Genomic DNA, 16,594 nt, shown 5'->3' on the forward strand with positions numbered 1-16,594 from the left:
TGGGTAGCCTGGGGGTGTTGTGGGCTGGGAGCAGTGATCTGGGTCAAGCTTCCAGGGATGCTCTCCTTCAGCTCTGCCTTGTGGGTGTTGATTGTCCCCTGCCTGCAGCCTCCTGGCCCCGGCGCCGCCAGCAGGGGCTGTGTCCCATCCCCCCCTCCCCCGGCTCCAGCGAGCCAGAGGCTGGGAATCCAGGGCAGGAGGCACCAGCATGAGGGGACGTGGAGGGAGGCAGGGGGAGGGATGCAGGGGATGCCAGAGAGAAATGGAGATGGCAGGGATGGAGAAGAGTGTGGAGAGGAAGGCTCTGAGAGGCATCAGGCAGGGATGGAGAGGAAGGCTCTGAGGAGCATCAGGCAGGGATGGAGAAGAGTGTGGAGAGGAAGGCTCTGAGGAGCATCAGGCAGGGATGGAGAAGAGTGTGGAGAGGAAGGCTCTGAGAGGCATCAGGCAGGATGGAGAGGAAGGCTCTGAGGAGCATCAGGCAGGATGGAGAGGAAGGCTCTGGGAGGCATCAGGCAGGGATGGAGAGGAAGGCTCTGAGAGGCATCAGGCAGGGATGGAGAGGAAGGCTCTGAGGAGCATCAGGCAGGGATGGAGAGGAAGGCTCTGGGAGGCATCAGGCAGGGATGGAGAGGAAGGCTCTGAGAGGCATCAGGCAGGGATGGAGAGGAAGGCTCTGAGGAGCATCAGGCAGGGATGGAGAGGAAGGCTCTGGGAGGCATCAGGCAGGATGGAGAGGAAGGCTCTGGGAGGCATCAGGCAGGGATGGAGAGGAAGGCTCTGGGAGGCATCAGGCAGGATGGAGAGGAAGGCTCTGAGAGGCATCAGGCAGGATGGAGAGGAAGGCTCTGAGGAGCATCAGGCAGGGATGGAGAGGAAGGCTCTGGGAGGCATCAGGCAGGGATGGAGAAGAGTGATGGAGAGCAAGGCTCTGAGAAGCACACAGTAGCAGCCCCATGAGAGGGCTCTCATGACCCTTTCCCATGGGATCCTCCCAAGGGATGCTGTGCAGGAGGAGGCAGAGGAAGGTGCAGGAGGAGGCAGAGGAAGGTGCAGGGGGAGGCAGAGGAAGGTGCAGGGGGAGGCAGAGGAAGGTGCAGGGGGAGGCAGAGGAAGGTGCAGGAGGAGGCACAGGGAGGTGCAGGAGGAGGAGGCAGAGGAAGGTGCAGCAGCTCAGCCTGGTCCCCCTGGGACAGCCTGGGCTGGCTCCTAGCTCAGCCCAGCCCCAGCAGCCCTGCTGGGACCTCCTGCCCTGCTCCCAGCACCAGGGCTGGAGGCTGCCAGTGGGAGGAGTTCCTCCTCCTCCCCAGCACACCCCAGCCCCTGGTGCTGCTGAGCTCCAGTGCCCACCCCGAGAGCCCAGCACCAGCTGGGCCCCCTGCTCAGATGCTGGATTAAGTGATGAGAGGGGGATTAGGAAGGGCTTAATCCAGCTCAGTGTCCAAGCAGGGGCTGGAGCTGGGCTGGGTGGGTTTGGGGGATCCCTGCTTGTGCTGCTTTGCCCAGGGCTGCTGCCAGCTCCCTGCCAGCTGTTTCCCAAGCTGCCCACAGTGGATTTGAGGGGGCTCTTGCCTTTATCCCCATCATGCAGCACAGCAGAGGAGATGAAAGCCCTCAGGAAGTGGGAAGGTGGCAACCTGGCTGCTCAGCACCTCCACAAGGCTCCAGCCAGCCAGGCCAGGGCGATGCCCGCTGGGCCCCAGGGCTCTCCAGTTCATCCTCCCTGCCAGTGGGGCAGGATGGAGAGGGAGCTGGGGAGGGGGAGCTGGGGGCTGCCCCTCGGAGCCAGCCCTGCAGCAGCAGCAGCAGCAGCAGCAGCAGCCCAGTGCAGCCCAGGCTGCTTTGGGTGGTGGTGATGGTGGTGGAGTCCTGGCAAGAGGCTGAGCTTGGGGCCAGAGACTGCTGGTGGCATTAGCACAGCGAGAGCCTCCTCCTCCTCCACCCCAGCTGCGAGTCCAGGTCTGTATTGGAGCCTGTTCTGAGTGGGGTTTGCTGGGGTGGGGGGCAGAGGGCTGCCTCTGTGCCAGGACAGGCTGCAGAGCTGGCAAGAGGAGGGAGGAGGAAGCTGTGCGCCCTGGGCAGGTCTCAGCAGGGTGCTCAGGGACCTTTCCCTCCCCCTCTCCTCCACTCCTCCTGCCTGCTGTCCTTGCTGCAAATCATCTCCTGGTGGCTGGCAGGGCCCTGGGCACCGCGGGTGGCCGAGTGCTGGGGGTGCTGAGGATGTGCAGAGGGGTGAGGAAGGTTCGGGGCCGAAGTGGCTGCTCCCTGCTCAGCTCACCTCCAGCAGCGCCCCGGGCAGGGGCAAGGGGCTGGGCTAAGGCTCGGCCACCTCTGCCGCCACAAACCCTCTGCTGTGCCCCCCGGGGGTCCCTCTGCTGTGCCCCCGGGGGTCCCTCTGCAGGGTCAGGCTTGCTGCCTGTCTCAGGGAGTGACTGGGAATGAGCTCCGGAGGCTCGGGGCTGTGCGAGGGAACTGCTGCAGAGTGCTCTGCTCCAGCCCCGCGCCGGGGCCCTTGGAGGTGGCACCTGGGGAGGTGCTTTGTAGCAGCCCTGGAGGTGTGGATGGCTGGGCTGGATGATCTGAGAGGTCTCTCCCTACCTTTTAGAGACCTCTTCCAACCTCTCAGAGGGCTCTTCCCACCTTACTGACTCTCTGCTCCTTTCCCCCACCTCTTCTTTCTTGGCTTTTTCTTTCCCATCTCCTCTTTCAAGTGCTCTGCTCCTCTGCCCCAGCTCCCCCAGCTCTGCTCCAGCTCCCCCAGCTCTGCTCCAGCTCCCCCAGCTCTGCTCCAGCTCCCCCAGCTCTGCTCCAGCTCCCCCAGCTCTGCTCCTCTCCCCCAGCCCTGCTCCTCTCCCCCAGCCCTGCTCCTCTCCCCCAGCCCTGCTCCTCTGCCCCAGCTCCCCCAGCTCTGCCCCAGCTCCCCCAGCTCTGCCCCAGCTCCCCCAGCTCTGCCCCAGCTCCTCCAGCCCTGCTCCTCTGCCCCAGCTCCCCCAGCTCTGCTCCACTCCCCCAGCTCTGCTCCTCTGCCCCAGCTCCCCCAGCTCTGCTCCTCTGCCCCAGCTCTGCTCCTCTGCCCCAGCTCTGCTCCTCTGCCCCAGCTCTGCTCCTCTGCCCCAGCTCTGCTCCAGCTCCCCCAGCTCTGCTCCTCTCCCCCAGCCCTGCTCCTCTGCCCCAGCTCCCCCAGCCCTGCTCCTCTGCCCCAGCTCTGCTCCTCTGCCCCAGCTCTGCTCCTCTGCCCCAGCTCTGCTCCTCTGCCCCAGCTCTGCTCCAGCTCCCCCAGCTCTGCTCCAGCTCCCCCAGCTCTGCTCCTCTCCCCCAGCCCTGCTCCTCTGCCCCAGCTCCCCCAGCCCTGCTCCTCTGCCCCAGCCCTGCTCCTCTGCCCCAGCCCTGCTCCTCTGCCCCAGCTCCCCCACCCCTGCTCCTCTGCCCCAGCTCTGCCCCAGCTCTGCTCCTCTGCCCCAGCTCCCCCACCCCTGCTCCCTCCAGAATCCTTCTGCCACCCTCCTCTGTGTCCCTCTGCTCCCTTTCTAAACCCTTCCCCCCTCTCCCCATCTCAGCTCTTCATCAAGTCCAAGCACCTCTCATCCATTCCCTGCTCCAGCAGGGTCAGTGTGGTGCCCATCACCCTCAGATTCCTCAGCCTTGTCCCCAGAGCACTGCTGGCACCTCAGCTCCTTCCCTCCTCCAGCCCCAAGGGTGCAGCACTCGAGGCTGGGAAGGGTAAATTGGAGAGAGGAAGAGGGGTGGGGAGGAAGGGAAGGGATGGATGGGGTGAAGAAGGGAAGGATGAGGGCAAGGAGAAGGGGGCAAGGAGAAGGGAGGGAAGGATGGGAACAAGGAGAAGGAAGCAAGAAGGGAAGGAGGAGAAGGGAAGGATGAGGACAAGGAGGAGGGAGGGAAGGCTGGAAACAAGCAGAAGAAGGAAGCAAGGAGAAAGGAAGGAAAGATGGGAATAAGGAGAAGGGAGGGAAGGATGGGGACAAGGAGGAGGGAGGGAAGGCTGGAAACAAGGAGAAGAAGGAAGCAAGGAGAAGGGAAGGAAAGATGGGAGCAAGAAGAAGGGAGGGAAGGATGGGAACAAGGAGAAAGGAAGGATGGGGACAAGGAGGAGGGAGGGAAGGCTGGAAACAAGGAGAAGAAGGAAGCAAGGAGAAGGGAAGGAAGAATGGGAATGAGGAGAAGGGAAGGAAGAATGGGAACAAGGAGAAGGGAGGATGGGGACAAGGAGGAGGGAGAGAAGGAAGGAGGAGGGAGAGAAGGATGGAAACAAGCAGAAGAAGGAAGCAAGGAGAAGGGAGGGAAGAATGGGAATGAGGAGAAGGGAAGGAAGGATGGGAACGAGGAGAAGGGAAGGATGGGGACAAGGAGGAGGGAGGGAGTTGGGGACAAGGAGAAGAGAGGTAGGATGGGGACAGAGAAGGAGGAGAGAGGAGGAGGAGAGGAGCTTCCTTACCCAGCCAGGCTGCTCTGATGCAGTTGCCTCAGCCCTGACAGCAAAGGGATTGTTGGGAGGTTTTGAGGAAGGAGAAGACTCTCTTAATTAGGTCTCTTTTTTAGCTCTGGGGAGATCAAATCCCCCAAACCTCCCTCCCCCCACTCCCCATCCCACCTCTTTTATGTCAGGCTTGCAGGGGAGGGCTTGGGATGCTCCTGTCCCTGCCAGCATAGGGGGGGTGGGGGTCCTGCTGCCTTCCCCAGGAGGGGCTGGGGGGGCAGCTGGTTGCTCTGAGTGGGTTTTCCCCCCTGCAGCAGCAAAGCAGCACCCATGGGGCAGGGCCAGGGTGGAAGGGGCTCTGCTGAGGCTGATTCCCTCTGCTCCAGCACACAGGAGGTTCCTGGGGGCAGGGATTGATCCCTGGCAGCCAGCAGAGCAGCTTTCTCCCTCCAGGGCAGGCTGCAGTCACCCTGACCCTCACCCACCACAGCTTTGACCTCCCCAGAGCTGCTCCCACGCTCTTCCTGCCCACAGTGCCAGCTGGGGCAGGCCTCCCACGTCCCTATCCCATGGCCTTGGGTGGCTTTGGGTTTGCCTTCTCCTATCAGTTGTCACTAGGGAGCAGAGCCCAACCCCCAGCTGGCTCCAGCCTCCTCTCAGGGAGCTGCAGAGGGCAATGAGGTCTCCCCTCAGCCTCCTCTTCTCCAGGCTGAACCCCCCCAGCTCCCTCAGCTGCCCCTCCCCAGCCCTGCTCTCCAGACCCTTCCCCACCTCCCTTGCCCTTCTCTGGCCCTGCTCCAGCTCCTCAGGGTCCTGAACATGGAGGAGGGAAGATTTGGTCTCCCCCTCACCTCCTTCTCCCTGCAGTTGCCTCACCCACTGCAAAGCCCTCCCTGACCCCTGCTGGGGCTGGGGGATGCTCTGGCCCAGGGGGTTCTGCTCCTTTGCTCTGCTCTGCTGAGACCTCCCCTCCTCTCCTGCCTCCAGCTCTGCTCTCCCCAGCAGGAGAGGGACACAGAGCTGCCAGAGGAGGCCACAGGGAGGAGCCCAGGGCTGGGGCAGCTCTGCTGGGAGCTCAGGCTGAGGGAGCTGGGGCTGGGCAGCCTGCAGGGGAGAAGGCTCCAGGGGGAGCTCAGAGCTGCTGAAGGGATCCTGCAGGGAGGCTGCAGAGAGACTTCTGCTGAGGGGGTCTGAGACAGCCCCAGGGGGAAGGGTTTGGAGCTGAGGCAGGGCAGGGGCAGAGGGGAGCTGAGGCAGGGCAGGGGCAGAGGGGAGCTGAGGCAGGGCAGGGGCAGAGGGGAGCTGAGGCAGAGCAGGGGCAGAGGGGAGCTGAGGCAGGGCAGGGGCAGAGGGGAGCTGAGGCAGGGCAGGGGCAGAGGGGAGCTGAGGCAGGGCAGGGGCAGAGGGGAGCTGAGGCAGAGCAGGGGCAGAGGGCAGCTGAGGCAGAGCAGGGGCAGAGGGGAGCTGAGGCAGGGCAGGGGCAGAGGGAGCTGAGGCAGAAGTTGCTGAGTGTGAGGCTGCTGAGGCTCTGGCCCAGGCTGCCCAGGGAGGCTGTGGCTGCCTCCTGCCTGGGGGTGCTGAGGGCCAGGCTGGATGAGGCCTTGAGTCCAGCTGAGAGCTGTCCCTGGGCATGGCAGGGGGGGGGTTTGGAGCTGCCTGGGCTTGCAGCTCCCTTCCAACCCAACCCATTGCAGGGTTCCCTGGTGCCACCCAGCCCCAGCTTCCCATTCTTGATGCTGAGAGCTTGAGGCTCTTCCCTGCCAACATCCTTTGAGCTAAGGCAACAACAAACCCAAAGCAGCCAATTTTCCAGCAATTAGCTGCAGCCAGAACATTTCAAGTCCTAGAGAACTCCTCCCCACAGGATTAATTAAATCACCCAATTAATGTCTCATTTCAGTGCTGCTGCTGCTGCCTGGGATCATTTCCTATTGATTTGGGGCTGGGTTTCTTCTTCTTCTTCTTCTTTGCCTTTTGCTCTTTAAGTGGAGTTCTTCTCCCTTCCCTGCTGCCTCCTCCTCACCCCAGCAGCTCTTTTGTCCTCCCAGTTTGATCTCCCAAGGTTCAACCCTGCCTGGCAGAAATGGAGTGGGGCTAGGGAGAGGGAGCCTTGGATCCCCTGCCAGGGGACTGCCTGTGGCAAGGGGAGCTGGAGGAGTGTTGAGAGGCATGGAGATGGAGTTGTTGGGGTTGAAAAAGGTCTTTAAGGTCATGGAGTCCAAGCCTTGACCCAGCCCTGCCCCAGGGCACCACCAACCCCTGGCCCTCAGCACCACAGCTCCAGGGCTCTGAGACCCCCTCCAGGGATGGAGACTCCACCACTGGCAACCCTCAAGGGGAAGAAATTGCTCCTCAGGGCCAAGCTAAACCTGCCCTGGGGCAGCCTGAGACCAGTTCCTCTTGTTCCATCATTTGTGCTTTGGAAGAAGAGCTCAACCCCCACCCTGGCTCCAGCCTCCTCTCAGGGAGCTGTGGAGAGCCAGGAGCTCTCCCCTGAGCCTCCTCTCCTCCAGCCTGAACACCCCCAGCTCCCTCAGCTGCTCCTCAGAAGTTCTCCAGAACCCTTCCCCAGCTTTGTTGCCCTCCTCTGGTCCTGCTGCAGCTCCTCACTGTCCTCCTTGGAGTGAGGGTTTGAGCTGTGCCCTCTCCAGTGCCCACTCCAGGGCCCCAGAGCTGACCCCAGCACTGCAGGGGGGGATCTCAGCAGAGCAGAGGGGCAGAACCCCCTCCCTTGACCTGCTGCCCACACTGCTGGGGATCAGCCCAGGCCATGGGTGGCTCTGTGGGCTGCCAGCCAACACTGGCACTGCCCTGGGCACCTCCAGCAGCCCATCCACAGCCCCTCTGTGCCTCCTGCAATTCCTTGCTCACCTCTTCCACCCCAGGCTGGAGGGCACAAAGCCATCCCAGGTGTCTTTTGAGCTCCCTCACCTCCCTCACTTGCAGCCCAGAGAGCCAAGCAGAGCCTGGGCTGCAGCAAGAGAAGCACAGCCAGGGAGGGGACTCTGCCCCTCTGCTCTGCTCTGCTGAGACCACAGCTGCAGCTCTGGGGCCAGTGCTGGAGCCTCTGTGCCAGGAAGGCTCTGGAGGGGCTGGAAGGTGTCCAGAGCAGGGCCAGGAGGAGGAGCAGAGGGCTGGAGCTGCTCTGCTGGGAGCACAGCCTGAGGGAGCTGGGGCTGTGCAGCCTGGAGAGGAGAAGGCTCCCAGGAGACCTTCTGGTGGCCTTCCAGGATCTGCAGGGGGCTCCAGGAAAGCTGGGGAGGGACTTCTAGGGGTGTCAGGGAGGGATAGGACTGGGGGGGATGGAGCAGAACTACAAGTGGGGAGATTCAGATTGGCTGTGAGGAAGAAGTTGTTCCCCAGGAGGGTGGTGAGAGCCTGGCCCAGGCTGCCCAGGGAGGTGGTGGAAGCCTCCTCTTCATCCCTGGAGGGTTTGAAGGCCAGGTTGGAGGTGGCTGTGAGCAACCTGCCTTCTCCTCCAGCTCCTGCACAGGGATCAGCCGATGGTTGTGGGTCAAATCCTTCTGGATCTTCTCCACTGACTTCTCCAGGTCACTGTGAGCAGAGAGGGCAAGGAGGGGGAGAGCAGAGAGGGCAAGGAGGGGGAGAGCAGAGAGGGCAAGGAGGGGGAGAGCAGAGAGGGCAAGGAGGGGGAGAGCAGAGAGGGCAAGGAGGGGGAGAGCAGGGAGGGCAAGGAGGGGGAGGGCAGGGAGGGCAAGGAGGGGGAGGGCAGGGAGGGCAAGGAGGGGGTGAGCAGAGAGGGCAAGGAGGGGGGAGAGCAGAGAGGGCAAGGAGGGGGAGAGCAGAGAGGGCAAGGAGGGGGAGAGCAGGGAGGGCAAGGAGGGGGAGAGCAGGGAGGGCAAGGAGGGGGAGAGCAGGGAGGGCAAGGAGGGGGAGAGCAGAGAGGGCAAGGAGGGGGAGAGCAGGGAGGACAAGCAGGGGGTGACACTGCTGCTCCACCATGCTGCACAACCCCAGGCTCACCAGCCTGGCAGGTGCCCAGGCAGCAGCAGAGCAGACAGCAGGTCTGGAGCCCCTCCTTGTGCTGGATAAGCAACCAAGGATGGACTCAGTGATCTCCAGAGGTCCCTTCCTTTGCTCCCCTGGGGAGGGACTCTTGAGGATGACAGGGAATGATAGGAGTGGGGGGAATGGAGCAGAACTAGCAGTGGGGAGATTCAGATTGGCTGTGAGGAAGAAGTTGTTCCCCAGGAGGGTGGTGAGAGCCTGGCACAGGTTGCCCAGGGAGGTGGTGGAAGCCTCCTGCCTGGAGGTGTTTGCAGCCAGGCTGGAGGTGGCTGTGAGCAACCTGCTGTGGTGTGAGCTGTCCCTGGCCATGGCAGGGGTTTGGAACTGGCTGAGCCTTGGGGTCCCTTCCAGCCCTGCCCATTCTGTGGTTCCATGAGATGAAAGCAGCCCCTGGCTGGCTGCTGCCAGAGCCTGCAAGCAGCTGGAATAACCTTTGCAGTTCCTGGAGGTTACACATCCATTACTCCACTCAACCAGCTCCTGGGGAACATAAATGCCTGGCTTGTCCTGGGAGCCAAGCAGCAGCAAGGTTTATGGATGTGTGAGCCTGGAGGAGGGAGGGGAGGGAGGGGAGGGGGAGAAACGGCTTTGGGTTTATGGCAGGAGAAATGGAATGTGCCAGGAGTCCAACTGCAGGTGGGCAAAAGGCCTCCAGCACAGCAGAGCTCAGGCTGTGGCACAGCCAGCTCCCAAGGGTGGCAGCTGGGATGGCCAGGGGAGAAGGGATGGCAGAGCCCAGGGGGTGCTGGCAGTCAGCAGGGGGAGGCTGGGAGAGGGCAGATTGAGACTGGAGAGGAAGGAGAAGTTCTTGCCAGTGAGGATGGGGAAGAGCTTGGCCCAGGTGGGATGATCAGAGGCTGCAGAACCTCCCCTGTGGGGCCAGGCTGGGAGGGTTGGGGCTGTGCAGCCTGGGGCAGGCTGCAGAGAGACCTCAGAGCAGGCTGCCAGGACCTGAAGGGCTCCAGGAGAGCTGGGGAGGGACCTGTGACAAGGGCCTGGGGGACGAGGGGCAGTGGCTTTGAGCTGGAAAAGGGGAGACTGAGACTGGAGATGAGGAAGAAATTCTTGCCAGTGAGGCTGGGGAGAGCCTGGCACAGGTTGCCCAGGGAGGTTGTGGCTGCCTCCTGCCTGGAGGTGTTCAGGACCAGGCTGGATGAGACCTTGAGCAACCTTGGGCTGGTGGGAGGGGTCCCTGCCCATGGCAGGGGCTTGGAGCTGGAGGCTCTTGGAGGTCCCTTCCAACCTGAGCCATCCTAGGGTGCTGTAATGCTGTGAGTGTGGGTTTGGGGGCTGGAAGGGCCCTTTGGAGGGGGGGTTCAAGCAGACACCACTCTGATGTGCTCCAGCCCTCAGCCCCCCCCTGGCTGCGGCTCGGCTGCTCCAGCCCAGCGCGGGAGCAGCACATCCAGGGCTGGGGACAGGACACTCAGCTCAGCTCTCCTCTCCTCTCTCCCCTCTCCTCTCCTCTCCCAGACAAGGAGCTCCAGGCACTCCCAGGGCTCCCAGCCTGGCCTGGCTGACCAAGCCAAGCTCTCCTTCGCCTCGGCCGAGTCCCTGGAGACCATGTCGGAAGCGGAGCTGCCCCTGGGCTTCAACAGGATGAATCGCTTCAGGCAGAGCCTGCCCCTGTCCCGCTCCACCAGCCAGACCAAGCTGCGCTCCCCAGGTACCCCCCAGGGCCTGGCACCTCCCTGCCCACCCCCAAACCCCTCTGCCCACCCCCCCCGGTGGCCGGACCCCGGCGTGTGCTGCCTGTGGGCTCAGGTGGTCCCTGCCCAGCTAAGCCCAGGGGTGGCCAAGGGGATGGAGATGCCTTGGGGCAGGATGAGGTCCTCAAGCCCCCAGGTGGGTGGACAGAGAGACCTCCAAGGAGGACTTCAAAGAGTAAGGGAGGCTCCTTGGTGGCCTTGGTACTTCTTTGGTGTCAGAGGGAGAAGGATTCTCACTTGGGTGGACAAAGAGACCTCCAAGGAGGACCTCAAAGCAGGAGGGAGAAGGGAGGCTCCTTGGTGGCCTTGGCACATCTGTGGTGTCAGAGGCAGAAGGACTCTCAGTTGGGTGCTCAAAGAGACCTCCAAGCAGGAGGAGCAAGGGAGGCTCCTTGGTGGCCTTAGCACATCTTTGGTATCAGAGGGAGAAGGACTCTCAGTTGGGTGTGCACAGAGACCTCCAAGCAGGAAGGAGAAGGGAGGCTCCTTGGTGGCCTTGGCACATCTGTGGTGTCAGAGGCAGAAGGACTCTCAGTTGGGTGTGCACAGAGACCTCCAAGGAGGACCTCAAAGCAGGAGGGAGAAGAGAGGCTCCTTGGTGGCCTTTGGCACATCTTTGGTGTCATGTGGAGAAGAACTCTCAGTTGGGTGCTCAGAGACCTCCAAGGAGGACTTCAAAGAGGGAAGAGTAAGGGAGGTTCCTTGGTGGCCTTGGCACATCTTTGGTGTCAGAGGCAGAAGGACTCTCAGTTGGGTGCTCAAAGAGACCTCTGAGGAGGACCTCAAAGCAGCAGGAGCAAGGGAGATTCCTTGGTGGCCTTGGCACTTCTTTGGTGTCAGATGGAGAGGGGCCTTAAGCTGGGTGCAGACAAAGACCTCCAAGCAGGAGGACCTCAGTGGGGGGAAAAAGGAAGGCTCCTTGGTGGCCTTTGGCACATCTTTGGTGTCAGATGGAGAAGAACTCTCAGTTGGGTGCTCAAAGAGACCTCCAGGGAGGACTTCAAAGAGGGAAGAGTAAGGGAGGTTCCTTGGTGGCCTTGGCACATCTTTGGTGTCAGAGGGAGAAGGACTCTCAGTTGGGTGTGCACAGAGACCTCCAAGGAGGACCTCAAAGCAGGAGGGAGAAGGGAGGCTCCTTGGTGGCCTTGGCACATCTTTGGTGTCAGAGGCAGAAGGACTCTCAGTTGGGTGCTCAAAGAGACCTCTGAGGAGGACCTCAAAGCAGCAGGAGCAAGGGAGATTCCTTGGTGGCCTTGGCACTTCTTTGGTGTCAGATGGAGAGGGGCCTTAAGCTGGGTGCAGACAGAGACCTCCAAGCAGGAGGACCTCAGTGGGGGGAAAAAGGAAGGCTCCTTGGTGGCCTTGGCACATCTTTGGTGTCAGATGGAGAAGAACTCTCAGTTGGGTGTGCACAGAGACCTCCAAGGAGGACCTCAAAGCAGGAGGGAGAAGAGAGGCTCCTTGGTGGCCTTGGCACATCTTTGGTGTCAGATGGAGAAGAACTCTCAGTTGGGTGCTCAAAGAGACCTCCAAGGAGGACTTCAGAGAGGGAAGAGCAAGGGAGGTTCCTTGGTGGCCTTTGGCACATCTTTGGTGTCAGAGGGAGAAGAACTCTCAGTTGGGTGCTCAAAGAGACCTCCAAGGAGGACTTCAAAGAGGGAAGAGTAAGGGAGGTTCCTTGGTGGCCTTTGGCACATCTTTGGGGCCAGGTGCAGAGGGGCCTTAAGCTGGGTGCCCAGAGACACCTGCAAGCAGGAGGGAGAAGGGGAGGCTGCTCGGTGGCCTTGGCACATCTTTGGTGTCAGATGGAGAGGGGCCTTAAGCTGGGTGCAGACAGAGACCTCCAAGCAGGAGGGAGAAGGGAGGCTGCTCGGTGGCCTTGGCACATCTTTGGGGTCACAGCTCCACCCCCCCCTCTTCTGCTCCCAGGGGTCCTCTTCCTGCAGTTTGGGGACGAGACGAGGCGCGTGCACATCACCCACGAGATCAGCAGCATGGACACCCTCCACGCCCTCATTGTCCACATGTTCCCCCAGAAGCTCACCATGGGGATGCTGAAGTCTCCCAACACAGCCATCCTCATCAAGGATGAGTCCAGGAATGTCTTCTACGAGCTGGAGGATGTCAGGTGAGGCTTGGGGGGGGGGCTCAGGGGCTCACCACACCTCCCTTCTGCTGCCCTTGAGGTCACCACGAGTGAGGAAGTGCTCCCAGGATGGCAGGGGTTTGGAAGGGAGCTCAGGAGGTCACCCAGCCCAAGGGGCACAGAATCCAGCCCAGGTCACACACAGCACATCCAGATGGGGCTGGGAAGGCTCCAGAGGAGAGGAGACTCCACAGCCCCTCTGGGCAGCCTGCTCCAGGGCTCTCTGCCCCTCACCCTCCTGGTGTTGAGGTGGAGCCTCCTGTGCTGCAGTTTCCATCCACTGCCCCTTGCCCTACCCCAGGGTGCAACCCAGCAGAGCCTCTCCCCTCCCTCCTGCCCCCCAGCCCTCAGCTGTTGATAGACATCGATTAAATCCCCTCTCAGCCTTCTCTTCACAGGATGGCAGCAGCAGGGGAGGAGGTGTGGGTGCAGGGCTGGGGGCTGGGACATCCTTGGAGGCTTGGGGGGGTGGGGGGCTCAGGGGCTCACCACACCTCCCTCCTGCTGCCCTTGAGGTCACCACGAGTGAGGAAGTGCTCCCAGGATGGCAGGGGTTTGGAAGGGAGCCCAGGAGGTCACCCAGCCCAAGGAGCACAGAATCCAGCCCAGGTCACACACAGCACATCCAGATGGGGCTGGGAAGGCTCCAGAGGAGACTCCACAGCCCCTCTGGGCAGCCTGCCCCAGGGCTCTCTGCCCCTCACCCTCCTGGTGTTGAGGTGGAGCCTCCTGTGCTGCAGCTTCTATCCACTGCCCCTTGCCCTACCCCAGGGTGCAACCCAGCAGAGCCTCTCCCCTCCCTCCTGCCCCCCAGCCTTCAGCTGCTGATAGACATCGATTAGATCCCCTCTCAGCCTTCTCTTCACGGGATGGCAGCAGCAGGGGAGGAGGTGTGGGTGCAGGGCTGGGGGCTGGGATGCCCTGGGGGGCTCGGGGGCTGCGTGGGGGGCAGTGCTCATGGCTCTGCTTCCCCTGCCAGGGACATCCAGGACAGAAGCATCATCAAAATCTACCGGAAAGAGCCTCTCTATGCCTCCTTCCCAGCCTCACACATCGCCAACGGGGACCTGAGGGTAAGAGGGGGGCTGGGGGTGGCACTGGGGGGGAGCCTGGGGGGTGGCTGCACCCTGCTGACTGGGACCAGTATAGACAGAAAGCAATGGAGACAGGGAATGGGCACTGCATGGTTGTGCAGGGGGTGGGCATCAGGGAGCTGCCTGCTCCAGGGTGGGCAAGAGGAAGCTGCCTGATCCAGGGTGGGCATCAGGGAGCTGCCTGCTCCAGGGTGGGCAAGAGGAAGCTGCCTGATCCAGGGTGGGCATCAGGGAGCTGCCTGCTCCAGGGTGGGCAAGAGGAAGCTGCCTGATCCAGGGTGGGCATCAGGGAGCTGCCTGCTCCAGGGTGGGCAAGAGGGAGCTGCCTGCTCCAGGACGGGCATCAGGGAGCTGCCTGCTCCAGGGAGGGCATCAGGGAGCTGCCTGCTCCAGGGTGGGCATCAGAGAGCTGCCTGCTCCAGGGTGGGCATCAGGGAGCTGCCCTTTCCCAGGGAGGGCATCAGGGAGCTGCCTGCTCCAGGGTGGGCATCAGGGAGCTGCCTGCTCCAGGGAGGGCATCAGGGAGCTGCCTGCTCCAGGGTGGGCATCAGGGAGCTGCCTGCTCCAGGGTGGGTAAGAGGGAGCTGCCTGCTCCAGGGTGGGCATCAGAGAGCTGCCTGCTCCAGGGAGGGCATCAGGGAGCTGCCTGCTCCAGGGAGGGCATCAGGGAGCTGCCCTTTTCCAGGGAGGGCATCAGGGAGCTGCCTGCTCCAGGGAGGGCATCAGGGAGCTGCCTGCTCCAGGGTGGGTAAGAGGGAGCTGCCTGCTCCAGGGAGGGCATCAGGGAGCTGCCTGCTCCAGGGAGGGCATCAGGGAGCTGCCTGCTGCACGATGGGCATCAGGGAGCTGCCTGCTCCAGGGTGGGCAAGAGGGAGCTGCCCTTTTCCAAGGCCAAGTGAAGATGCAGGACCTGCAGACCCTCGGAGGAGGTTCAGCAAGGTCCGATCCACGCAGGGAGCAGAGGGGCAGGGCTCCACCCCACGGGGACGGCCCACGCTGACCACCCCTCCTCTCCCTCCCTTTCCCCAGCGGGAGATGGTCTACACCTCCAGGGAGTCCTCTCCCACCCGCCGCTTGAACAACATCTCCCCAGCCTCCCACCTCACCTCGGGCTCCCCTCCCCCCGTCCTGCAGTCCTCCTCCCCGTCCCGTTCCCGCATGTCCTACAGCGGGGGGCGGCCTCCCTCCTACGCGGGCAGCCCTGTGCACCACGGCGAGCGGCTCTCCAGCCTGCCCCCCGCCCAGGGGGTGTCCCCCAGCCCCAGCGCCATCCTGGAGCGCCGAGACGTGAAGCCGGACGAGGACCTGGCCGGCAAGAACGTGGTGCTGGTGAAGAACGAGGGGCTCTACGCCGACCCCTACGGCATGGTGCATGAGGGCAGGCTCAGCATCACCTCCACCCAGTCCCTGGCCGGCATGGGAGACCCTTTCGGCTACTCCTCGGGGGGGCTCTACAAGAGGGGCTCCGTCCGCTCGCTCAGCACCTACTCGGCGGCGGCGCTGCAGACGGAGCTGGAGGACACTTTGTACAAACCCAACCCCCCCCTCTACGGCGACAGCTACGGCCCCGGGCTGGGCTTCCGTCTGCCCCCCTCCTCCCCGCAGAAGATGGCAGCTGACGGCCGCCTGGTGGAAGTTCAAGCAGGGCAAAGCCCCCACAGCCCCTACTCGGGACCCCCCAGCCGCTCCTCCCCCGTCCGCCAGTCGTTCCGCAAGGATTCCTGCTCCTCCGTCTTCATGGAGAGCCCGGTGGGCAAGCAGCGCAACCCCAGCTCCTCGGGGCCCCCCGAGCTCTTCCCCGGCCCTGCCGACCGCCCCCTCTCGGGATTCGGATCCCCAGGACCGGCCAAGGACACGGAGACGAGGTAGGGAGGGATGGGGGAAGCCGTGGAGTCGGAAAGGATCTTCGAGGGTCGTCGAGGCTCGCCCAGAGCTCGCAGCCCCAACTCTGCCACCCAGCCGCAGCTCTCGGCAGCGCACCCGGGAGGCTTGGAAGCCCCTCCAGGGATGGGGACTGCAGCATCTCCCTGGGCAGCCTGGTCCCACAGCTTAGGTCTTAGAATCATGGAATAGTTTGGGTGGGAAAAGCTCTCAAAGGTCATCAAATCCAACCAATAACCCCAAGCCACCCTGGCCACCAAAGCCTGGCCCCAGGTGCCATGGCCACAGGGTTCTGGAGCACCTCCAGGGGTGGGGACTCCACCACCTCCCTGGGCAGCCTGCTCCAGGGCCTGGGAACCTTTGCTGGGCAGAAATTGCCCCTCCTGCCCAACCTGAACCTCCCCCTGGCACGGCCCGGGGCTGCTTTCTCTTGCCATAGAATCACAGAATGGTTTGGGTGGGAAAAGCCCTCTGAGGTCATCCAACCCAGCACCACCATGGCCACCAAACCCTGGCCCCAAGGGGCCATGGCTGCAGGTTTCTAGACCACCTCCAGGGATGCTCTCCTGTCACTTCTTGCATGTGAGGAGAGACCATGGGGGAGGGGGGGGAGGATGAGCTGTGCTGCTCTGGTGGCGCAGCTGGGGAGGAAGAGGAAGAACAGAAGAAGGCTTTGCCTCATCCCCACCCGGGCAGAGGTGCCAAGGTGGAGGAGGAAGCACCAAATCCTCCATGGGGCTTGAGGGGAGCACCTGGAGCTAAGTGGAGGCAGGAAGGGAGGAGAGGGAAGGAGGGGGGGATGGATGTGGCCGGTGCCAGAGGCGCTGCCACCTCCCCTCCCTGGGGCTGGCAGGGACCTGCTGGGTGGCTGTGGGTGAGGCCAGGACGTGCCCTCAGCTGTGCCCTCTCCCTTCCCCGTGGCAGGGAGCGGATGGAGGCCATGGAGAAGCAGATTGCCAGCCTGACAGGGCTGGTGCAGAGTGCCCTGCTCCGCGGCTCCGAGCCCGAGACCCCCAGGTAAGCAGCAGCTGTGGGACCCTGGGCAGTGGGACACCCCCCAACTAGGTCAAGACTGGGGGTTCCTCCCCCCTTTCCCAGGGGCCACCAGCCCCTGCCATGCCCCTAGGAGCTGGTGAGGATGGAGGTGCCTGGTCCATGCTCGCTCCCCTCCTCTCTTTCACTGCAGTGAGAAGACAGAAGCCACCAATGGTGGGACCCCCCCATCAGCCTGTAAGTGACTGGGGAGCAAGCCCCTCCCCCCACTGCACCCCCACCTCTGGCTGCTGGGAGTCCCAGGGTG

At 63.0% G+C, this 16,594-nt stretch overlaps 1 protein-coding gene across 1 annotated transcript in view; it reads left to right on the forward strand.

Annotated features, from left to right (window-relative positions):
* The window catches only part of SRCIN1 (SRC kinase signaling inhibitor 1), a 100,041-nt gene that overhangs the window by 62,841 nt on the left and 20,606 nt on the right, over window positions 1-16,594 (forward strand). The window contains 6 exon segments of the mRNA XM_068170403.1: window positions 9,938-10,130; window positions 12,103-12,301; window positions 13,299-13,392; window positions 14,443-15,278; window positions 16,219-16,311; window positions 16,481-16,524. Of these exon segments, the coding sequence (XP_068026504.1) occupies window positions 9,938-10,130; window positions 12,103-12,301; window positions 13,299-13,392; window positions 14,443-15,278; window positions 16,219-16,311; window positions 16,481-16,524 (1,459 nt within the window).

This window comes from Melanerpes formicivorus, unplaced genomic scaffold, assembly GCF_026170545.1.
Source record: "Melanerpes formicivorus ecotype bairdi unplaced genomic scaffold, bMelFor1.0.p_v2 SCAF_376, whole genome shotgun sequence".
Taxonomy (NCBI): domain Eukaryota; kingdom Metazoa; phylum Chordata; class Aves; order Piciformes; family Picidae; genus Melanerpes; species Melanerpes formicivorus.